Below are 25,848 nucleotides of genomic sequence, written 5' to 3' on the forward strand. Positions count from 1 at the left end.
GCAGGGCTATGGAGTTGAGTGGGAGAGTGGGGCTGACTGGATTGCTCCACAGGGAGTTGGCATGGATCTGATGGGCCAAATGGCCTCCTTCTGTGCTGTAAGTGACTCTATGGGCTGGATTTTGTTCTCCCCAGACTTCAGGTTCTGTGGCAGGGTGGGCCCGAAGATGGCTCCATGGCGGCTCCCCCACTGTTGGGCAATGGGACCACAATTTAAATATTCAAATGAATAAAATTAATAATTTTGCATAACCTGCGTTCTTGAGGGCCCTCCGCAATTTTTGGTGCGGTGGCTGGCACTCCCGCATCTTCAGATCCCCGTCTGGTGAAGAGGGGGAGGAGGCAAATTTATCAGCGTGAGGGGCGGGGAAACGGGGTTAAATACATGTAATGGGTGTAGGGGATGGTAGGAAGGGTTGAACCTTAAACTTTGGCCAGTTTCTGGGGGGTGGGGTGGAAGGTCAGATGTTTGGCGGCACAGTGGCGCAGTGGTTAGCACCGCAGCCTCACAGCTCCAGCGACCCGGGTTCAAATATGGGTACTGCCTGTGTGGAGTTTGCAAGTTCTCCCTGTGTCTGCGTGGGTTTCCCCTGGGTGCTCCGGTTTCCTCCCACAGCCAAAAAGACTTGCAGGTTGATAGGTGAATTGGCCATTATAAATTGCCACTAGTATAGGTAGGTGGTAGGGGAGTATAGGGACAGGTGAGGATGTGGTAGGAATATGGGATTAGTGCAGGATTAGTATAAATGGGTGGTTAATGGTTGGCGCAGACTCGGTGGGCCGAAGGGCCTGTTTCAGTGCTGTATCTCTAAATCTAAATCTAAAAATCTAAAAGGTAAGCGTTTTGGGGAGGGAAGGGCAAATTGTTATTGCAATTAGTATTGGGGGGTGGGAAAGGGCCGTTAGAAATTTATTTGTTTAATTTTGAGGTGGTAGAACTTTAAAAATTAAATTGGGTGACAGGGCTGGCTGCCCTTTAAAAATGGCACCAGCGCCTGTGCACAGGCAGCTAACGCCATTGCCTGGGACGGACAGCCTGCCCCCTTCACAAGACTGGGGGGCTATTTAAATGAGCTGCCGTGCTTGAAATTGTGGTGACTCTTAAAATCCACCCCTTAGACTCTAGTGTGAGGTGATACATTTTGGTAGGAAGATTGAGGAGAGGCAATATAAACTAAATGGTATAATTTTAAAGGAGGTGCAGGAACAGGGAGATTTGGGTGTGTATGTACACAAATCCTTAAAGGTGACAGGACAAGTTAAGAAGGCTGTGAAAAAACTATAGGGGATCCTTGGCTTTATAAACAGAGACATAGAGTACAAAAGCAAGGAAGTTATGTTAAACCTTTACAAAACACTGGTTATCGCCCAGCTGGAGTATTGTGTTCAATTCTGGGCATTATGCTTTAGGTAGTACATTAAGACCTTAGCGAGGGTACAGAAGAGATTTACTAGAACGATAATTTGGTTTGACCATCAACATCAGGGAGAAGAATGTCATGGTCCAGGACATTGCTATACCACCATCAATCAGCATTGACAATGTGACGCTGGAGGTTGTTGATCGCTTCACATAGCTGGACTCCACAATCACCAGGAATTTGTCACTTGATGCTGAAATCAACACACGCGCATTGCAAAAGCTGTAGCTATTATGTCCACACTGAGTAGGAGAGTGTGGAACAACAGCAACCTGATGGAGAACACCAAACTATGAGTCTACCAACCCTGTGTCCTCAGTGCACTCCTCTTCAGTACTGAGACCTGGATATTTGCTTGGCAGGAGAAAAGGCTGAACAGTTTCCACCTTCGATGTCTCAGGCGTATCCTCGGCATTTCTTGGTGGGAAAAGGTTACCAACTCATAGGTCCTGGAGTATGCTAATTCCGTCAACATACACTCATTACTAAACTAACGACATCTGTGAAGGTTCGGCCATGTTCATCAGATGGATGATAGGGCCTTGGTGAGGCCACACCTGGAATATTGTGTGCAGTTTTGGTCTCCTTATCTGAGGAAGTATGTTCTTGCTTTTGAGGGAGTGCAGCGAAGATTTACCAGACTGATTCCTGGGATGGCGGGACTGGCGTATGAGGAAAGATTGAGTTGGTTAGGATTATATTCGCTGGAGTTCAGAAGAGTGAGGGGGGATCTCATAGAAACCTATAAAATTCTAACAGGACTTGACAGGGTAGATGCAGGAAGGAGGTTCCCGATGGTGGGGAGTCCAGAACCAGGGGTCATAGTCTAAGGATACGGGGTAAATCTTTCAGGACTGAGATGAGGAGAAATTTCTTCACCCAGAGAGTGGTGAATCTGTGGAATTCGCTACCACAGAAAGCAGTTGAGGCCAAAACATTGTATGTTTTCAAGAAGGAGTTAGATATAGCTCTTGGGTTTAAAGGGATGAAAGGATATGGGGAGAAAGTGGGAACAGGTTACTGAGCCATGATCATAATGAATGGCAGAGCAGGCTAGAAGGGCCGAATGGCCTACTCCTGCTCCTATTTTCTATGTTTCTATGGATGACAGCCCTATACCCAAAGACCTTCTGTATGGTGACCTGGCCACTGGGTCACAACCTGCCAAACATCCATACCTTCACTACAAGGACACCTGCAAGTGAGATATGAAGATGGCGAACATCAACACAGACAACTGGGAGACAGCTGCCAATGGTCAGGACCTCGGGAGACTGACTGTTCAGAGGGGCATCAGAAGAGGTGAGGAGAAACGGAAAGCTCCGCTGGCTGAGAAGAGGGCCCAGAGAAATCTGAAGCCAGTGAACCCTGCACCTTCATCTGCGGCAAGTGCAGCAGAAACTGCCATGCCAGTGTGGGTCTTTTGAGGCACACCAGATGATGTTTAACATAGTTGACCACCATGGTACAAACGATCATCTCATGAGACGGAAGGCTGCCAGGGACCAGTGATTTGGCACTTCAGTTACATAGAGAGACTAGTGAACCTCGGTTGTACTTCTTAGGATAGAGAAGGTTAAATGGAGATTTGATACAGATATTCAAAATCATGAAGAGTTTTGATAGAATAAGTAAGAAGAAAATGTTTTCAATGGCCTTTGTGTTGGTAAGCAGAAGACATAGATTTAAGGTAATTAGAAGAACCAGAGACAAAATAAGGAGAATTTTTTAATGCAATGAGTTATGACCTGGAATGCACTGAAAGAGCAATGGAACGGAATTGATAATAAATTTCGAAAGGGAATTGGATAATACACAAAGGGGAAATTTGCATGGCTATGGGAAACGGGCTGAGGAATGGAACTATTTGGATAGCTCTTTCAAAGACCTGCCACTAGCACGATGGGCTGAATGGCCCCCTTCTGTGTTGTATCATTTTACGATTCTATGAAAGAGAGGTCAGAATTATACTGGATCTTGGTGGGAAAGAGGGCATCAAAGGTAGATACAAAAGAACTAGTGAACAAGAAAAATGTCATGGCACATGGAGAGTAGAAGAAGGAAAGAAAGGGAAAAACTTACATTTATCTAGATCACATCATCTCCGTAGTATGTCCCAAAACTGTTTCACGATCAATTCATTACTTGTCCAGTACAGTCACTCTGAAGTAGGCAAACATACCAGTCAAATTTGTACACAAGATCTCACAAGGAGTATATGAGTTGAATGGCCCATTAATCTGTTCTTAATTGAGGAAAGCATGTTGGCCAGGAAAGGAACTATCACATTCTCATTTCTCTTCGAGTTCTCTATCCCATCAATTTAGTTTGAAGTTACATTCTGGTCTGAGAGGTTAAAGAATAGCAGGTTAAACCAATGCATTATTCAATTCGCCAGGACCCAGACGGCCTGGAGAGGGATCATACAGTTTCCACCAGGATGCTTGCTTCACTGTAGGATGTTAATGATATCATTAATGAGACAAACCAGATTATGATTTAGTTCTTTAATTTGTATCTTGCACACATCTGTTGTGTATTTGTGGTAATCTCCTTGAGGATCACTTACAATGATTTTATTTTGTCCTGGTGCATTGGGTTAGCTCAGTAACACTCTACTCACAATCCCCAGGAAGGTTTAGCTTCTGGCGGGTACAGTAATCCAGTACCACAGTGGAGAATTGGTAAATTCCTTCCTTGGGCGATTCAAACACTCACCTCTACTCGTGAGGCAACCGTTCAAGTGCCAGCCAGGTGCACTCTGTTTATAGTCCCACCAAATGAACAGACTCCACCCAGACCTGGGAGAAAGCCTCCTTCTGCAAGGGGGACTTCCTTAGTTCTGAACAAGTCAAATTGCATTCCCTAAATTTACCCTATCTTTACATCTGCTTTAAAAGAAAAAAATTGCATTTATATAGCGTCTCTCACGTCTGCAGGGCACCCCAAAGCACTTTACAGGTAAAGGAGTATTTTAGAAGGGTCGTCACAGTTGTAATATAGGAAAATTAGTCATTGTAAAATATACAGTGAAATACAATCTAAATCAAAAAAATGTGCGGTCAATTTGAAAGCAAGATCTTAGAGCAAACTTCCACCGTTAAACAATAAAAACATAACAAAAATAAAAAGCAAGATCAGAAAGATGTAGCAGGCAAATGTTAGAATTGGAGGGATTTCCCCTTTAACCGTTACTGAAATCTACGTAACAGAAACCCCAAATTGACGTCTCCGGAAGTGAATTGTTATTGGGGACAGAATAGAGAGAGAGAGGCAGAGGGAGTGGACTGGATTGGGAGCAGCGTTCCGCCTGTCTCTATGTTTGGACGGGGAGGCTGGCATTTGGTTGTTGATCTCGGGGCTGCCGCTTTGTCTTATTTTGCTTGGGCGGCCTGTTGGCACATTCCTCCCTCCCCACAAAACCCCTGCTCATATTTAACCTCCTCCCGGACCATGATCGGCAGGAGGGAGTCGGACAGCCCGATCCCCCGTCTCTGAGATTGCCTGGCTTCTTGCGCTCGCTGCCTCGGCGGATTCCCGTGCTTTCACTCTTGTAGGTTTTGCCTCCAGCAGAGATGTCCCTGCCCTGTTGTGTATCGCAGGTAAGATTCTTGCTCCTTCTAGCCGTGCTTCCCCATCGGAACAATTCTGACATGTTTACATAGATTTCCACAGATCTGGGAGGGCTGACTCGCCCTCTTTGTTTTTGAAAATATATAATAGAAATATTAATATGCACCGTGTCATCTCTTGCAGCTGATTTTTTTGAGTCATTTAGCCTTGCAACAAACCTGTGCCAGTACATATTAGCGATTGTGGCCCCTGGAGACCCGGGGCTCTAGTAATATTACTGATTAATACATGTTCCCTGCCCTGAGGAAAGGAGATAGTTCTGTCCCAATAGGCGAATCAGTGTGTGTACAATGTTCTTGTAAACATTTCAGCTAGCCATCTCCCGAGTGTATTCATGTAGCCGTCCAGAACGATGTAAATGCTCTTAAATGAACTTAAATGAGGAAAATGGTCACCATCCAGCCGCACCCTCAACAGTTAATGGATAACACGCCAGAACTTGTTTAAAGTTGCTCGTTGCCAAATCCTGAGGATGACTCATGCAGACAGTCGGGATTCATTCGACTACGTTTCAGCCACTTTTCAAAACAGAAACTTGTATTCGCTGATGGAGGTTTCGTTGTGCTACTTTTTTTTTAATAGGAATTGTTTTAAGTTTTGTAAATGTTGACAGTGTTACGATTCTAATCAGAAATCAAAAATGTTCCAACCCGACTTATCTGTACCTAGATCTAAGGACAAAATAGTTCCATTACAATAACAACGATCTGAACGTTGACAAATCAAAACACTTGCCAGAAATGACTGATTCAGCTATCTGTCCACTTCCATAAACCGGATTCCACAGTGCGATATGTGGAGATCTTCGCACAGCTCTGCCTCTGGACTCGAGTCTGATTAAGAATTTTTAAAAATTCATTCATGGAATGTGGGCATCACTGGCAATTTATTACCCATCCCGAATTGCCCTTGAGAAGGTGGTGCTGAGCCGTCTTCTTGAACTGCTGCAGTCTGTGTGGTGTAGGTACACCCATTGTGCTGTTGGGGAGGGAGTTCCAGGATTTTGACCCAGTGACGATAAAGGAACCTTGATATATTTCCAAGTCAGGATGGTGTGTGGCTTGGAGGGGAACTTGGAGGTGGTGGTGGTGTTCCTGTACATCTGCCACCCTTGTTTATCTAGTCAGTAGAGATCTTAAGAAATCTTGGCACCATCATCTTCCTTCACCCCCAAAATCCACTTAAACTGAAGCGTGTCGTAAAATGGATGAAGAAATAATCCCATAGACTGTTTACACATTGTACTAATAATAAATTATTATTAGGGTGGCACAGTATCACTAAAACTAAAACCCTCTGGGTGAAAAAAAGTTTTCCTCATCTCCCTCTAATTTTTCTACCAATCACTTTAAATCTGTGCCCCTCCGTCACTGACCTTTCTGCTAAGGTGAATAGACCCTTCACCTTTGCTCTATCCAGGTCCCTGAAATGTACAAAATTTTGAATCAGCTGTCTCCACAGCCTTCTCTGTTCCAAGGAGACCAACCCCAGCCTATCCAATCTTTCCTCAGAGCTGCATTTTTCCAGTTCTGGCAACATCCTTATAAATCTCCTCTGTACCCTCTCTAGTGCAATTAGATCCTTTCTGTAATGAGGTGACCAGAACTGTACACAGTACTCCAGTTGTGGCCGAATCAATGAGTTATACAGTTCCAGCATAACCTCCCTGCTCTTATATTCTATACCTTGGCTAATAAAGGAAAGGATTCCATATGCCTTCTGAACTACCTTATTGACCTGTCCTGCTACCTTCAGGGATGTGTGGACATTCACTCCAAGGTCTCTCACTTCCTGTATACTTCTGAGTATTTTCCCATCATTCCTTTGCCTTGTTTGACCTCCCCAAATGCATCACCTTACACTTCTCTGGGTTGAATTCCATTTGCTGCTTTTCTGTCCACCTGAGCAGACCGTCAATGTCTTCCTGCAGCCTGTCCTCCTCGCTATCTACCACAAGGCCAATCTTTGTGTCGTCTGCAAACTTCTTGATCATGCGCCTTATATTTACATCCAAATCGTTAATATACACCACAAAATGCAGGGGACCCAGTATTATTAAAATGACCCTAACCCCAGGAAATCAGGTGGGTTCAGTGCCATTGTCATACACCAGGCAGGTGTCCTGCTCTTTGATGTTATGCCATTGTGAGGGGGCAGGGAGGAAAAGCACCTCTACCCACACTCCTTGTGTCTCAAGACATTTTTGTAATTCCCAAAGGGAGGGGCATTAAAGAGGATTTGATCATAATAGAATTATGACAGACTATGTCAGTGGTTTTTAAATGTCTGTGTGGGGAATGATATAAATATTAACTCACTCCTGGAGATCTGCCACAAATGTTGATACTCCTGAGGATTCCTCTCTAACTACAAAAGGACAGTGGTAGCTACCCAGAGAAGCACAGTAATACGTTTTCTACAATGATAGTATACAGACACCATCACCCTCTATAAGAACAAGGTTGCCCGCGGTGACTGCAACAACTACTGTGGAATCTCCCTGCTCAGCATAGTGGGGAAAGTCTTCGCTCGAGTCGCTTTAAACAGGCTCCAGAAGCTGGCTGAGCGTGTCTACCCTGAGGCACAGTGTGACTTTCGAGCAGAGAGATCCACCATTAACATGCTGTTCTCCGTTCGCCAGCTACAGGAGAAATGCCGTGAACAACAGATGCCCGTCTAAGTTGCTTTCATTGATCTCACCAAAGCCTTTGACCTCGTCAGCAGACGTGGTCTCTTCAGACTACTAGAAAAGATCGGATGTCCACCAAAGCTACTAAGTATCATCACCTCATTCCATGACAATATGAAAGGCACAATTCAGCATAGTGGCGCCTCATCAGACCCCTTTCTTATAGAGTCATACAGCACTGAAACAGGCCCTTCGGCCCACCGAGTCTGTGCTGACCATCAACCACCCATTTATACTTATCCTACAGTAATCCCATATTCCCTACCACATCCCCTCCTACATTAATCCCATATTCCCTACCATTCTCCTACCTACACTATGGGCAATTTACAATGGCCAATTTACCTATTAACCTGCAAGTCTTTGGTGGTGGGAGGAAACCGGAGCATCCGGCAGAAACCCACGCAGTCACAGAGAGAACTTGCAAACTCCACACAGGCAGTACCCAGAATGGAACCCGGGTCGCTGGAGCTGTGAGGCTGCGGTGCTAACCACTGTGCCGCCCCTATCCTAAGTGGCGTGAAACAGGGCTGTGTTCTCGAACCTACACTGTTTGGGATCTTCTTCTCCCTGCTGCTCTCACATGCATTCAAGTCTTCAGAGAAGGAATCTTCCTCCACACAAGATCAGGTGGCAGGTTGTTCAACCTTGCTCGTCTAAGAGCGAAGACCAAAGTACGGAAAGTCCTCATCAGGGAACTCTACATTGCTGACGATGCTCCATTAACATCTCACACTGAAGAGTGTCTGAAGAGACTCATCGACCGGATTGCGGCTGCCTGCAACGAACCATCAGCCTCAAGAAAACGTACATCATGGGACAGGACATCAGAAATGCTCCATCCATCAATATCGGCGACTACGCTCTGGAAGTGTTTCAAGAGTTCACCTACCTAGGCTCAACTGTCACCAGTAACCTGTCTCTTGATGCAGAAATCAACAAGCGCATGGAAAAGGCTTCCACTGCTATGTCCAGACTGGCCAAGAGAGTGTGGGAAAATGGCGCACTGACATGGAACACAAAAGTCCGAGTGTATCAAGCCTGTGTCCTCAGTACCTTGCTCTGCGGCAGCGAGGCCTGAACAATGTATGTCAGCCAAGAGTGACGTCTCAATTCATTCCATCTTCGCTGCCTCCGGAGAATCCTTGGCATCAGGTGGCAGGACCGTATCTCCAACGCAGAGGTCCTTGAGGCGGCCAAAATCCCCAGCATCTACATCCTACTGAGCCAGCGGCGTTTGAGATGGTTTGGCCATGTGAGCCACATGGAAGATGGCAGGATCCCCAAGGACACATTGTACAGCAAGCTCGTCACTGGTATCAGACCCGTTGGCCGTCCATGTCTTCGCTTTAAAGACGTCTGCAAACGCATGACCTAATTGAATAGGCTTGAGCAACTAAATAACATACTCCTGTTTCTTTGTTTTTGACCACCGCACCCTTCCCCCTGCTCCCCCGACCCCGCCCAGAGTCTGGGAACCCTCATTTGAAAACCTGTGATCTAAGTGTCTTCTAAAACTGGACATCCATGGAGTGCTGTGGACCATCATCAGCAGAATTGTATTCAGCCACAATCTGTAAACTCATGGCCCGGCATATCCCTCCCTCTACCATTGTCATCAAACCAGGGGATCAACCATGGTTCAATGAGGAGTGCAGCAGAGCATGCCAGGAGCAGCATCAGGCATACCTAAATGGCTGAAGGTGCTGGATACAGCAAAAGCTATGGGCCCTGACAACATCCCAGCAGTAATACTGAAGACTTATGCTCCATACGAACATATGAATTAGGAACAGGTATAGGGTATTCAGCCCCTCAGAATGGCAGAGCAGGCTTATCAGATCATGGCTGATCTGTGGACTGAACTCCACTTTCCTGCCTACCCCAGATACCCTTTGACTTCCTTGTTTGTCAAGAATCTGTCTACCTCTGCCTTAAAGAAATTCAATGACCCTGCCTCCACGGCTCTCCAGGGAAGAGAGTTCCGCAGACTCACGACCCTCTGAGAAAAACTTCTGCTCATCTCTATCTTAAATGGGAGACCCCTTTATTTTTAAACTGTGCCCCCTAGTTTTAGTCTCTCCCACAAGAGGAAACCTCCTTTCAGCACCCTTTCAAGTCCCCTCAGGATCTTATATGTTTCAGTAAGATCACCTCTCATCTTTCTGAACGCTAATGAATACAGAACCAACCCATTCAACCTTTCCTCATAAGATAACCCTCTCTTCCCAGAAATCAGTCGAGTGAACCTTCTCTGAACTGCTTCCAATGCAATTATATCCTTTCTTAAGTAAGGAGGCCAAAACTGTATGCAATACTCTAGATGTGGTCTCGCCAATCCCCTGTACAACTGTAGCAAAACATTTCTACTTTATATTCCATTCCCTTTGTAATCAACAACAACATTGCATTTGCTTTCTTATTCATTTGCTGTACCTGCATACTAACTTGTTCTGTTTTGTGTACTAGCCTGTCACTCCAGAATTGGCCTTTATAGCCACTCCAGGCGCTGCTTCACAAACCACTGACCACCTCCAGGCGCGTATCCATTGTCTCTCGAGATAAGGAGGCCCAAAAGAAAAGAAAAAAAGCACTAGGATACCCAGACGCCTCTGCACCTCCGAGTTCTGCAATCTCTCTCCATTTAGATAATATGTTGCTTTTCTATTTTTCCAGCCAAAGTGGGCAAGTTCACACTTTCCCACATTACACGATGTCTGCCAAATCTTTGCCCTCTCACTTAACCTATCTATATCTCATTATAGACTCCTTATGTCCTCTTTGCAACTTACTCGCCTACCTATCTTGGTGTTATCAGCAAATTTAGCAGCTGTTCATTCTGTCCCTTCATCCAAGTCATAGATATAGATTGTAAATAGTTGAGGCTCCAGCACTGATCCCTGCGGCACTCCACTAGTTACAGCTTGCCAACCTGAAAGCTACCCATTTATGCCTACTCTGTTTCCTTTTAGCTAACCAATCTTCGATCCATGCTAATATGTTACCCTCGACACCATGAGCTCTTTATTTGTTTAGTAATCTTTCATGTGGTACCTTGTCAAATGCTGCAGACCTAGCTGCACCCATAGCCAGGCTGTTCCAGTACAGCTACAGCACTGGCATCTACCTGACAATGTGGAAAATTGCCCAGGTATGTCCTGTCCACAAAAAGCAGGGCAAATCCAACCTGACCAGTTATTGCCCCATCAGTCTATTCTCGATCATCAGCAAAGTGATGGAAGGTGTGGTTGACGGTGCTGCTTGACAGAACTTACACAGCAATAATCTGCTCACCTCAGTTTGGGTTCCACCAGGGCCATTGGGCTCCAGACCTCATTTTACAGCCTCGGTCCAAGCATGGACAGAAGAGCTGAATTCAAGAGGTGAGGTGAGAGTGACTGCCCTTGATATTAAGGCAGCATGTGACCGAGTGTGACATCAAGGGGCTGTAGCAAAATGAAAGTCACTATGACTTGGTGGGGCGGAGGGGTGGGGGTAACTCTGCACTGGTTGGAGTCATACCTAGTACAAAGGAAGATGACCCTCCCTCCATTATAAGGTAAGAAGTGGGGATGTTCGCTGATGATTGCACAATGTTCAGTACCATTCGCGGCTCCTCAGATACTGAAGCAGTCCGTGTCCACATGCAGCACCACCTGGGCAACAGTCAGGCTCGGGCTGATAAGTGGCAAGTAATATTCCCACCACACAAGTGCCAAACAATGATATCTCAAACAAGAGAGAATCTAATTATCTCCCCTTGACATTCAATGGTGTTGCCATCACTGAATTCCCCACCATCCAACATCCTGGGGGTTACCATTGATTAGAAACTTAACTAATCTAGCCATATAAATACGTGGCTGCAAGAGCAGGTTAGATGCTATGAATTCTGCGGTGAGTAACTCACTTCTTAACTCCCTAAAGGCTGGCCACCATCTACAAGGCACAAGTCAGGAGTGTGATGAAATATGCTTCACATGCCTGGATGAGTGCATCTCCAACAACACTCAAGAAGCTCAACACCATCCAGGACAAAGCAGCCTGCTTGATCTGTACCCCCTCAACCACCTTAAACATTCACTCCCTCCATCACCAGCGCATAGTGGCAGCGGTGTGTACCATTTGCAAGATGCATGGAGCAACTTGCCAAGCCTCCCTTGATGGCACCTACAACCTCTACCACCTAGAAGGACAAGGGCAATAGACGCACAGGAACACCATCATCTGCAAGTTTCCTGCCAAGCGACACATCATCCTGACTTGGAACTATTTTGCTGGTCCTTCAATATTGCTGGGTCAAAAACCTGGAATTTCCTTTCTGACACCACAGTGGGTGTACCTACACCAGATGGACTCCAGCGGTTCAAGAAGGTGGCTCACCACCACTTTCTCAAGGGCAATTAGCGATGGGCAACAAATGCCGGCCTTGCCAGCAATGCTCATCCCATGAAAGAATAAAAAAAAAAATTGTTTGAAGACGTTGAAGAGCATCAGATTTAGAACACCTTGCTGAGGTGACCAAAAGATGTGATTGATGTTGGCCAACCAACCGCTTCTTCCCATTCACTCAATTTTCCTTCCTTCATCTCTTGTGAAAACCCAAATTCATTTTGGGCTTCAGTTTCTTGGGGGGTCTGCAGGCAATTCCTTCTGTAGCAAATAACTCTTGTACTGGAGTGAGAAATTGAAAATAGGCCATTTGGACGTTTCTGTAATTTCATCCTTCAGATCAACCTCTCCAGAATTCTTGAGACAGCACAGGCTGTTGATAGTTGAAGAGCTTTGGCTAGCCAGACATTCACCTAGTTTTAATAAATAGTACATGCACATTGGAGGCCAGTTGCTTGTGGTAGGCCATTCAGCCCCTCGTTTCTCATCCCTTAGCTGGAGTATTTGTCCAATTTATGCACAACGCATATTAGGAATGTCTTGGAAAGATTGCAGAGGTGATTTACCAGAAGATACGAAGGATAAGGGACTTCATTCTCTCCACGTAACTGGAGAAGTTGAGATTGTTCTCCTTTGGGCATAGAAAGTTAAGGGGAGATTTAATAGAGGTGTTCAAAATTGAGAGGTTATGATGGGTAGATGGGGAAAAAAACTGGCATATGTGCTGGTAACCAGAGGACATAAATTTATTATAATTGGCAAAAGAACCAGAGAAATTAGAATCTTTTTTTTTTGAATTGAGTTGTTAAGTACTCCATGCACTGCCTGAAAGAATGGTAGCTGCAGATTCAGTAATAACTTTCAAAAGGGAATTGTGTATATATGCTTGAAAAGGAAAAATTTGCAGAGCCATGGGGAAAAAGGATGGGAATAATTGGATAGCTCTTTCAAATAGCTGGCACAGGCACAATGGACCAAATATCCACCTTCTACGATTGACAATTCAACGATACTAATTTGCCGCAGACTGATGGTCTGCCTGTTGGATAAGCCAAAGAACCCCTGAAATGCTTTCTGTTTGTACCACCGAGGTAGATAGAAGAATTTGCAAACAGTTGATTTTTAATTTTTGTTTATCCTAAGAGATGAGAACGTGTGCTCAAAAGTGAGGCAACATGTAGTGTTATCATCCAAGATGTCATGTTATCTCAAAGCAATGGAGAATGGAAAATGTTTTTTTTTTATTTCTTAAAAAAAAAAGTTATTTGCACGTGACCAATATAGTATAGAAAGCCATGGGATTGGAGCCTGAGAAAAAACATGAGGAAAAACAGAACAATAAGCAGCCAATGTTATAACAAGTAAATTGTCTTAGCAAAAATTGATGAAAGTTAAGAAAAATAACTGAAATTGTGGGAAGTTGTGAGGAATGCCTTTTTGGTGGTCCCACTCTGTTTACCGCAATATGTTAAAGTGTGCTGCTGATTAAAATCAAAGTGCTGCCGAGGGTAGAAGGAAACAAATCAATCGGGTAGGTAAGGTAAATGATCAAAGCACAAGATCCCATGCCAAATCTGTGATTTTTCACCCCAGGACATAACTTTCTCTGGCAATTCCTGTACTTGGTGTGTTTTGAAGTGCAGTATTTTCTTGGCCTATCTAAAAGTGAGGGAAGCTTCCAGACAGTTTTACTGTAGCAGCTGCTTGTACAGTCGACATGCACATTGCTTTGCTTCCTGCTGCTTGAAACTCTAATTTTAAACAGTGCCAGTATACTGACCACTTTACTCCGCGTGACTTGGATCAACTCCTAAGGAGGATGTATAGTGTTCCTTTTTTACAACAAATAGAAATGTATTTTTAGTGTCTGAATTCAGCCACTGCCTGGTGCACTCAATTGACTGCACCAGATGTAATTACTTTTTGCAGTAACTGTTCTCTGTCAGTGTCCATTGGTTTCATCCTACTCCGTTTACTGATTGAATTTCATGGCTCCTAGGAATCATATTTAAGAAACTAAAGTGAAAATCCATTGTGTTATCTTAAGGACTAAAGAGTGAATCATGTGGGGTCAATAACTTCCATGGAGTTTTCAGTATCCTTAATATACAGGGAATGAATGCTAATTATTTATTATGTACCAGTGGTAATAATGTATCAGTGAAATATAAGATAATGAGTGAAAAAACGGTAATTCAATCCAACATTGGTGGGTTGGAGTTTTCTTTTTATTTCCAGCTCCTGAACCTTAATGTATACCATTGGAACCATGAGATTGAATTAGTACCATAAACTTATTACTAGCTCATCTTTTAACTTTCTAAGGTAAAATGTAGACTTGACTTTGCCCCTGCATCAGCTTGCCTCCTGTGGAAACACTCATCCATGCCTCTACTATCTCTGGCTGGTACCTCATGTTCTACCCTCCATAAACTTCACGTCATCCAAGACTCTACTGCCCCTGTTCCAGCTTGCACCCAGTCCTGTTTGCCTGTCACCCTGTGCTTGTTGAACTATATTGGTTCCCGATTAAGCAACGTCTTGATTTTAAAATTCTCATCCCTGTTTTCATATCCCTCCATTGCTTCATTATTCAGTATTTAGAGAGGATATCCCGGGGGTGGGGGGGCAACGTCCAGCGAGGCCATATGGGTAGAACTTAGAAATAAGAAAGGGGTGATCACTTTGATGGGATTATACTATAGGCCCCCCAGCAGTCAGAGGGAATTGGAGGAGCATATATGTAGGGAAATCACAGGTAGGTGTAGGAATTATAGGGTTGTAATAGTAGGTGATTTTAACTTCCCTAGTATTGACTGGGACTGCCTTAGTGCTAAGGGATCAGATGGGGAAGAATTTGTTAAGTGTGTCCAGGATAGTTTTCTGAAGCAGTATGTGGATGGCCCTACGAGAGAAGGAACTACACTCGACCTCCTCTTAGGAAATGAGGCTGGGCTCATAGTGGTTGATGTGTCAGTGGGGGAGCACTTTGGGACCTGTGACCATAACTCTATTCGCTTCAAGATAGTTATGGAAAAGGATAGGACTCAGGTTGATGTCCTAAATTGGGGGAAAGCTAATTTCGATGGCATCAGACAGGAACTCTCAAAAGTTGAATGGGAGAGGCTGTTTACAGGTAAAGGGACATCTGGCAAGTGGGAGGCTTTTAAAAGTGAGATAGGAAGAGTTCAGGGCCGGCATGTTCCTGTTAGATGGAAGGGCAAGGCAGGCAAGTTTAGGCAACCTTGGTTGACGAGGGATATTGAGGGTCTGGTGAGGACAAAGAAGGAAGCATATGTCTGGTATAGCCAGCTGGGATCAAGAGAGTCCCTCGAGGAGTATAGGGGGTGTAGGAGTACACTTAAGAAGGAAATTAGGAGGGCGAAAAGGGACCATGAGATTTCCCTGGCAGATAAGATAGAATCTTTTAGGATTCTCCTTTATAAGTATATTAAGAGTAAAAGGGTATCCAGGGAGAGAGTAGGTCAGTGTGGTAATCTATGTGTGGAGCCAAGGGAAATGGGCAAGGTCTTAAATTAATACTTCTCATCTGTATTTACTGTGGAGAAGGTGGTGTGCCGCAGGGATCGGTGCTGGGCCCTCTGTTGTTTGTCATATATATTAATGACTTGGATGTGAATGTGGGGGGCTTGATTAGTAAGTTTGCAGATGACACCAAAATTGGTGGTATAGTGGACAGTGAAGAAGGTTGTCTAAGTTTACAAGAAGATATAGATAAACTGGAAAAGTGGGCAAGGGATTGGCAAATGGAATTTAACGCAGACAAGTGTGCAGTGATGCATTTTGGGAAGTTAAACCAGGGCAGGACATATACAGTGAATGGTAGGGCCCTGGGGAGTGTTGAGCAGAGAGACCTTGGGTTGCAAGTACATAGTTCCCTGAAAGTGGCAACACAAGTAGACAGGATGGTGAAGAAGGTGTATGGCCTGCTTGCCTTCATCAGCCGAGGCATTGAGTACAAGAGTTGGAACGTCATGTTACAGTTGTACATGACGTTGGTTAGGCCACCTTTGGAGTACTGTGTGCAGTTCTGGTCACCGCACTACAGGAAAGATGTGATTAAGCTAGAGAGGGTGCAGAAAAAATTCACAAGGATGTTGCCTGGTTTGGAGGGCTTGAGTTAGAAAGAGAGATTGGATAGGCTGGGTCTGTTTTCCCTGGAGCGAAGGAGGCTGAGAGGGGACATGATAGAGGTATATAAAATTATGAGAGGCATAGATAGGGTAGATAGCCAGAGTCTGTTTCCCATGGTAGGGGTGACTAAAACTAGAGGGCATAGATTTAAGGTGAGAGGGAGGAGGTTTAAAAAGGATCAAAGGGGTAAATTTTTCACACAAAGAATAGTGGGTTTCTGGAATGAGCTGCCAGAGGAGATGGTGGAGGCAGTGGCGGCGCAGTGGTTAGCACCGCAGCCTCACAGCTCCAGCGACCCGGGTTCGGTTCTGGGTACTGCCTGTGCGGACTTTGCAAGTTCTCCCTGTGACCACGTGGGTTTCCGCCAGGTGCTCCGGTTTCCTCACACAGCCAAAGACTTGCAGGTTGATAGGTAAATTGGCCATTGTAAATTGCCCCTAGTGTAGGTAGGTGGTAGGAGAATTGAGAGAAGGTGGGGATGTGGTAGGGGACATGGGATTAATGTAGGATTAGTATAAATGGGTGGTTGACGGTCAGCGCAGACTCGGTGAGCCGAAGGGCCTGTTTCAGTGCTGTATCTATGACTCTATGACTCTAGGAACAGTAGCAACATTTAAGAGGCATCTGGACAGGTACTTGAATGAGCAAGGCCTAGAGGGATATGGAATTGGGTGGGATTAGTGTAGATCGGCAGGCCTGTCTCTATGCTGTACGACTCTATGACTCTGGAGTAAGAGCAGGGGACTAATTGGAAAAGCTGGCACAGGCACAACCTTCTTCTGTACTCAATGATTCTATGATATTAAGGGGAAACTAGATAAGTAAATGAAAGAAAAAGGAATAGAAGCATATGCTGATAGGGTCAGATAAAGTAGCCTCGGGTGGGAGGGGGCTCATGTGGAACATTAATACCAGCGCAGACCAGTTGACTGACTGTTGCTGTGCTGTATATTCTATGCAATTGGAAAGTTGAAGGTTTCATGTCCCTTTTTTGTAAGATTAGTTGAAACATGAAATCTGTCTCATCTATTTACATTACTGCCACCTATTGCTATCCTTCCTCCTACCATCTGGATGATGGGATGGTGAAGTTTCTATCGTCAGCTGTCAGAGTTGCTTCAGGATAATTCGACAGAGCATATTTCTATGGGCCTGGAGTGGTTTTCCCAGTTTTTCCTTCCTTTTCCCTTTTCCCTGCCCTTCCCCATCAAACTACTTCACTGTATTCCTATCTTGGGCCTGACTGAAAACAACCCAACTTAACCGAGTGAAAGTTACTTAGTTTGACTACCAGTTAAGTCTCAGGTTGCCTAAGTCTCCAGTGTTTTTAAAAGAGCTTAATGGATCATTTGGGTAGGAGTGAGATGAGATTATTTCTCAAATCACTGATATGCACAAATTCTGATTGTGTGTATGTTGGCTAGTTAATGCTATGCCAAGTAATTCATTATCATGGTTTTCAGTGCTCATTTTTTTTTTTAAAAAGTACTTATTTCAGACTTTTTTGGTCGCATTAAATTGAGTTTTCCCGTTTGTTTTTTTTGAATAAATGGTAAAATAGGATGCAGAAACTCCATGATCGATCAATGTTGTTTCATCTCAGTCTGACTCACTTCACTCTTGATTGCGGTAAGAAAAGTAACATCTTTTAGAGAAGCACTGGTCCAGAGTTCAGTGCAACCAGTGATTGAACCGCACCTGCTGTTTATTAAGACTTGTTCTTGTCCGTTGAATTTCCTTGAGTTTTTGCACTGAAGTTACTGTAAATTCGGGATCCAAAAAGGGCGGTGCCCTCTACAGGGGCTCTCTGACCTGTGTTAACAGGGGAAGCAACTGTACGTTTAAAGGAGATAATCAGATTGAAGAATGTTAATGAACAGTGGAGAGCCTAAATCATGAGGTGTAAGATAGAATATTGAATTTACTGTCAAATCAGGCATTGAAAGCGGAATAAAGGGAGGGACGGAAAGATTGGATTAAGAAAGAGGAGGAAAAGGGACAGAAAGGAAAGTAACAAATCTAGCTTAATTTAAAAAAAACACTCCAACAGCAATTAAAAGCTAAAGAAATGAGACTCCACGCTTATAAAGTTAACTTTCAATTGATTGGTTGTAATTAAGATATATCACACCCTTAAAAGAGCACTTAGACAGAAACGGACAAGCCCTAACCTTTTTGGCGAGTTTCAGCCGTATCTGTGACGTCTGTACAGGAACTTCACACCATTCAGTACATTTGAGTGGGTTCCAGGTGGCATGATGCTGCTTTCACATAGCTTAGAGTGGAGTGGTGCATCTCGGACAGCAACTTCCAGATTTACACCTTTAACTGTGCATCTGCACTTACCGAACAATGCAGTCCAATTTGAGACAGATAACGGTGATCATTATTAACCTCACTCTTACTGTTAGAGTAAATGCTGGCATGATGTCACAAATTTAACACTGAAAAATAAATATAAGTTTTGTTATTTTACTTCTCCCCTTTAATTTGGATGTTGTATTAGTGTAGGATCAGGAGTACACTATTCTGCCCCTTGAGCATGTTCTGCTATACAGTTAGATCATGGCTGATCTGTATCTTAACTCCTCTCCCTGCCTTTGTTCCGTTATCCTTAAAGCCCTTGCCTAACAAAAATCTATCAACCTTGGTTTTGAAATTTTCAGTTGAGCTAGCCGAAACAATGTTTTGGTAGGAAGAGAGTTCTCTATTTGCACGACTAGATTGAGTATTATCAGAATATTATCCTTCTCATTTCAATGAGGGGGTTTATTGCATTTTTGTTTTTTTTTACAGATATAACTAATGCACATAGGCAAAACATAGAACAGTATCTCCACGACCAGTTTTAAAATTTGGATATACAATCTAAGCAACGCAAAGTAAGGGCCTACCAGCTGAGTTAGTAGCCTAGCATGTTAAACTAGTAGAAGATTTTTAATCATTGGCATACTTGCTCTTTTTGATCATAAGCTGTAATATCAACCAACCTGGAAATCAGCCATCAGGTATGCATAAAGAATTGTGAACCTTGCTTTATCACACTTCGTTTAACCTCTGTCTTTAACCTTCTGCATCCCCAGCTCCCACCCCACTCACCCCCATGGCAATAGGACTGCCTAGTGGACAAAACACACCAACCTGGGACAAAGTCTATCTGTGAAATGTGCTTTAGCAAATGGGGAGACAGTGATGTAGTGGTAATGTCACTGGACTAGTAATCCAGAGGCCCAGGCTAATGCCCTGAGGACATGAGTTCAAATCCCACCACAGCAGCTGGTGGAATTTAAATTCAATTAATTAATTTTTAAAATCTAGTCTCAGTAATGGTGCCACCATTACTATCATCGATTGTCGTAAAAACCCATCTGTTTCACTAATGTCCTTTTAGAGAAAGAAATCTGCCATCCTTACCTGGTCTGGCCTACATGTGACACCAGACCCACAGCAATGTGGTTGACTCGTAACTGCTCTCTCTAATGACCTAGCAAACCACTCAGTTGTCAAGGGCAATTAGGGATGGGCAGCAAATGCTGGCCTTGCCAGTGATGCCCACATCCCATGAAAGAATAAATTTTAAAAAATGTTTTGCTACTGAGTAACTTAGTCAAAACAGTTAATGTTTCTATGTTGGTGAAAGCTAGTGCGATGGCTGACGCACCTCACTTGGGTATTTGACTGAAATTGTTTTGCTTTTAATTATAAGCAAATAATTCTGTTGATTCTCTAAATAAATTATTGTTCATTCTTTTTCACATGAATGTCCATCCCTTTGACTAATCAAAGCATGCACTGTAAAAAGCCAAAAGAGCTCCTTTTGAAAAGGATGGAAATGTTTCATGAACCATTTATTTGATCAATAAAATAATCAAATAAAATATGATTGAAATACAGTGAAGTTTAGTGTACTTGCAACTAAAATCTTTTTATTACTGTTTTAAATTTCCTGAAACTAGTGCCAGCCTATTAAAGTTTCTTCAAACCACACTATACAGGGAGGGGGAATTGAAAGTGCATGAAGCAGTTAAACCTACATTTAACTTCTGTTACTTTAGTCTGCTCCCTATGCACGTGTTTCAGTGAACCCATAAGTAAACAGGAAAAAGATTTTGTAAAAATGTACCGAACTCTGCCCACGTAAATGTGCTTGTGTGAAAGTGCCATTTTCTCTAAGTAAATTTTGCCATCCACCAAACAGGATGCGCTGAATAATTTAAATGATAGCTAACTAGTTTGTCAGGAAGTATGCACTAAAGGAAAGAAATTCGCATTTTTAATTCAGGATTTAGTAGCTACAAAGTTGGATGTGTATCTGTGGCCACTGACTTTTTTTCGATCTCCTCTGTCCTCCAATTAGGCTTTACCACTGACCTTTTATTTTAATATGTCTTTAATATCCTATGTACTAGAGCTATTCTTGGTTCATAAAGTAGGTTGCAGTAGTGAAAAGTATTAATGTCAAAAGTGATGGAAAATTATGTATTTAATAAGCAAGCGGGCGTGGAGTGCAGTTAATTTTTTGCATGCATTCCCTCTGGGCAGGATGACTTCATAGTGGTTCACTTCTGCTCTATAGTTCTGTAAAACTTTCCAGAGGTTTGACTGATAAACAAAACTGTATTTTTCTTATTTGGGAGCCAAATTCTATGGAAAGTTTTGTTGTACAGCTGCAAGAGCACAAGGCGCCTACTGTGGTGCCGCCCTTTTACAGAATTGCATGAATGAGACACAGCGGCCATCCCTTGAGTAGAAAAATACAAATAGGGTTTCTGCGCCACATAGTAGTGCACAGCACTTATTGAAGATTTTGTCCATGAAGAAACTGTTGACAACGGATCTGGAAACAAAATCTTTTTTTAAAATGATTGAATACTGGCATTCGTATCCATGCAACAGCCAAAGATTCTTAATTAGGCACCATGCCATGTTTTAACCTATTAATCTTAATGAAACTGTGACCAAGTTAACCAGAACAATTTATTGTGGTGGTTCTATTAGGGCAAACAATGCAGAGCCTTTGTTCTGGAATGGAATTTGAAATGATGGTAATTTGCCAAAATATTTCTGTACGCTCCTACATGAAGTTGCTTAGCATTATTACCTCTACCGTAGTAGTTTACCAATTGATAGAGAGAGCACTATTGTTACTGTGTCTTCTGATTCTATCTTCGTGTAATCGGCAGAAGGATATAAAGAATAGAATGTCTGCCTACATTCCCTCATAGAAAAAGAGATTGGGGAAACAAACAGATTATGTTGAAACTGTGTTTTTTAAAATCCAAAACCGCTTTTGACAAAGTAAGAGGAACTGTGAGCAGTTTAAATATTAAGGCGTGAAGAGCTGTTTGACCTGCACTGCCTGTTCTTTGACAGTGAAACAAATGTTTTACTCTGCCACTAGTTAATAACGGTGTTAATGATTGACCAGCCGGTCTGATACATTAGTATGTGCTGGAGAGGTAGGATTATCACTGGGGGATGGGATTCTTCCCACTCAAACTCCAGATAATCCTGCAAGCCAATACTCTCACGGATGAAAGCTTCCAGCTGGAGAAACAGCGAGGGTGAAGCACTTCAGCAGAATTGGCAGCAGTGCCAGTGAAAGTTGAGGGCAAATGCCCGCTCTTAACTTGCGTCTGTTTCCTTTCTAACAGACATACTAGTGGGATTGTTTAACTCCGCACAGAGACACCGAAGGGGAAATTTAGGAAGGGTGTTCAAAATTGAGATGTCTTTCATGGAGTGGATGAGGAGAAACTATTTCCATTGACGAATAGGCCATTAACCAGAAGACACAAATTTAAGATAATTGGCAAAAGAATCAGAGGTGAGATGAGGAATTTTTTTAATGCTGCAAGTTGTTATGATCTGGATTGCACTGCCTGAAAAGATGTTGAAAGCAGATTCAATAATTTTCAAAAGTCAATTGGATATACAGTATACTTGTAAAGGAAAAATCTGCAGGGCTCCAGGGAAGGAGCCAAATGGGACTCATTGTATAACTCTTTCAAAGAACTGGCACAGGCATGATTGGCCAATTGGACTCCTGGCTCTCTGATTCTAGTAAGCTACACAGTTTGAGCTGGTTAAATCCACTAGTACCATTGCACATGTACAAAGCTTTCCAAGCTTTGGCTGTTAGTATTCTGGATGTAAACTCTCTGGTTTGAGTTAAGGGTGGTGAGTCCGGGTAAATAGAAATTCTACTATGTGGATTTCCCAGTAGCTTGTTTTGGAGGCTCTTAAGCACAGTTGCATTTAGATGTATGGTAGACTCTTGGTTGACTAAAAGATGATAAATTGCAAACCAAAGAAAAAATCTTAAACCCACACTACTGTACAGTATTGTAAAGATCAAAATAGATCTAATCGAACTCTTCTACATGGGTAGAGCAGGGGCACATGGGTAGAGCAGGGGCAGGAATGGATGTTGCAGGTTCCGGGATTTAGATGTTTCAGTAAGAACAGAGAAGATGGTAAAAGAGTGGGGGGTGTGGCATTGTTAATCAAGGAGAGTATTACAGCGACAGAAAGGACGTTTGAGGACTCGTCTACTGAGGTAGTATGGGCCGAGGTTAGAAACAGGAGAGGTGAGGTCACCCTGTTGGGAGTCTTTTATAGACCTCCAAATAGTTCCAGAGATGTAGAGGAAAGGATAGGGAAGATGAATCTCGACAGGGGCGAGAGTAACAGGGTAGTTGTTATGGGGGACTTTAACTTTCCAAATATCGACTGGAAATACTATAGTTCGAGTACTTTAGATGGGTCAGTTTTTGTCCAGTGTGTGCAGGAGGGTTTTCTGACACAGTATGTAGACAGGCCAACCAGGGGCGATGCCACATTGGATTTGGTACTGGGTAATGAACCCGGCCAGGTGTTAGATTTAGATGTAGGTGAGCACTTTGGTGATAGCGATCACAATTCGGTTAGGTTTACCTTAGCGATGGGCAGGGACAGGTATATACCGCAGGGCAAGAATTATAGCTGGGGGAAAGGAAATTATGATGCAATTAGGCAAGATTTAGGATGCGTAGGATGGGGAAGGAAACTGCAGGGGATGGGAACAATCGAAATGTGGAGCTTATTCAAAGAGCAGCTACTGCGTGTCCTTGATAAGTATGTACCTGTGAGGCAGGGAGGAAGTTGTCGAACGAGGGAGCCGTGGTTTACTAAAGAAGTTGAAGTGCTTGTCAAGAGGAAGAAGAAGGCTTATGTTAGGATGAGACGTGAAGGCTCAGTTAGGGCGCTTGAGAGTTAGCCAGGAAGGATCTAAAGGGAGAGCTAAGAAGAGCAAGGAGAGGACACGAGAAGTCATTGGCGGATAGGATCAGGGAAAACCCTAAGGCTTTCTATAGGTATATCAGGAATAAAAGAATGACTAGAGTTAGATTAGGGCCAACCAAGGATATTAGTGGGAAGTTGTGTGTGGAATCAGAGGAGATAGGGGAAGTGTTAAATGAATATTTTGCGTCAGTATTTACAGTAGAGAAAGAAAATGTTGTCGAGGAGAATACTGAGATTCAGGCTACTAGGCTAGATGGGATTGAGGTTCACAAGGAGGAGGTGTTATCAATTTTGGAAAGTGTGAAAATAGATAAGTCCCCTGGGCCAGATGGGATTTATCCTAGGATTCTCTGGGAAGCTAGGGAGGAGATTGCAGAGCCTTTGTCCTTGATCTTTATGTCGTCATTGTCGACAGGAATAGTGCCGGAAGACTGGAGGATAGCAAATGTTGTCCCCTTGTTCAAGAAGGGGAGTAGAGACAGCCCTGGTAATTATAGACCTGTGAGCCTTACTTCGGTTGTGGGTAAAATGTTGGAAAAGGTTATAAGAGACAGGATTTATAATCATCTTGAAAAGAATAAGTTCATTAGCGATAGTCAGCACGGTTTTGTGACGGGTAGGTCGTGCCTCACAAACCTTATTGAGTTTTTCGAGAAGGTGACCAAACAGGTGGATGAGGGTAAAGCAGTGGATGTGGTGTATATGGATTTCAGTAAGGCGTTTGATAAGGTTCCCCATGGTAGGCTATTGCAGAAAATACGGAAGTATGGGGTTGAAGGTGATTTAGAGCTTTGGATCAGAAATTGGCTAGCTGAAAGAAGACAGAGGGTGGTGGTTGATGGCAAATGTTCATCCTGGAGTTTAGTTACTAGTGGTGTACCGCAAGGATCTGTTTTGGGGCCACTGCTGTTTGTCATTTTTATAAATGACCTGGAAGAGGGTGTAGAAGGGTGGGTTAGTAAATTTGCGGATGACGCTAAGGTCGGTGGAGTTGTGGATAGTGCCGAAGGATGTTGTAGGGTACAGAGGGACATAGGCTGCAGAGCTGGGCTGAGAGATGGCAAATGGAGTTTAATGCGGAAAAGTGCGAGGTGATTCACTTTGGAAGGAGTAACAGGAATGCAGAGTACTGGGCTAATGGGAAGATTCTTGGTAGTGTAGATGAACAGAGAGATCTTGGTGTCCAGGTGCATAAATCCCTGAAGGTTGCTACCCAGGTTAATAGGGCTGTTAAGAAGGCATATGGTGTGTTAGCTTTTATTAGTAGGGGGATCGAGTTTCGGAGCCACGAGGTCATGCTGCAGCTGTACAAAACTCTGGTGAGACCGCACCTGGAGTATTGCGTGCAGTTCTGGTCACCGCATTATAGGAAGGATGTGGAAGCTATGGAAAGGGTGCAGAGGAGATTTACTAGGATGTTGCCTGGTATGGAGGGAAGGTCTTACGAGGAAAGGCTGAGGGACTTGAGGTTGTTTTCGTTGGAGAGAAGGAGGAGGAGAGGTGACTTAATAGAGACATATAAGATAATCAGAGGGTTAGAATAGGGTGGATAGTGAGAGTCTTTTTCCTCGGATGGTGATGGCAAACACGAGGGGACATAGCTTTAAGTTGAGGGGTGATAGATATAGGACAGATGTCAGAGGTAGTTTCTTTACTCGGAGAGTAGTAGGGGCGTGGAATGCCCTGCCTGCAGCAGTAGTAGACTCGCCAACTTTAAGGGCATTTAAGTGGTCATTGGATAGACATATGGATGAAAATGGAATAGTGTAGGTCAGATGGTTTCACAGGTCGGCGCAACATCGAGGGCTGAAGGGCCTGTACTGCGCTGTAATGTTCTAATTCTAATTCCATATGCTGTATGTCAGCAGAGTTAATTTGGAACTTGTTTGAAAGTTTTCAGTAGCTTTCTCCCTGTATTGGCACATCTGTGGATTTGACTACCCAAACTGATTGCAATTTAAAACTTTATCAAAGAAGCAAAAGCCAAGAAAAGTAGAAGTTTTGCTTGATTAAAGATTTGTTTAGACTATTGCTACAGAAATGTGCAGTGAATGCCGACAGTTGTTACAGTAGGTAGTGCTGTGATCTGCAGCTGCCTCATGGAAACTCATTACCACATGCTACTACTATTGAAGAAATTTAAAGTTTCTAAGATTAACCAAACTCATATCCAGCCAAGTTGCATGAATAAAAACCACTGCGCATCATTTTCTTTGATTTCATGAAAGTTTTAAATTTAAAATAAAACCTGCAGACTCACAATAAGAGACACAAA

At 43.5% G+C, this 25,848-nt stretch overlaps 1 protein-coding gene across 1 annotated transcript in view; it reads left to right on the forward strand.

The window, feature by feature from the left end:
* Positions 1-4,665: 4,665 nt before the first annotated feature.
* The window catches only part of serinc5 (serine incorporator 5), a 78,889-nt gene continuing 57,706 nt past the window's right edge, over positions 4,666-25,848 (forward strand). The window contains exon 1 of the mRNA XM_068029451.1: positions 4,666-5,022. Coding sequence (XP_067885552.1) covers positions 4,996-5,022 — 27 coding nt within the window. The 5' untranslated portion in view covers positions 4,666-4,995. The remainder of the gene's footprint in view (positions 5,023-25,848) is intronic.

Source organism: Heterodontus francisci, chromosome 4, assembly GCF_036365525.1.
Source record: "Heterodontus francisci isolate sHetFra1 chromosome 4, sHetFra1.hap1, whole genome shotgun sequence".
Lineage (NCBI taxonomy): Eukaryota > Metazoa > Chordata > Chondrichthyes > Heterodontiformes > Heterodontidae > Heterodontus > Heterodontus francisci.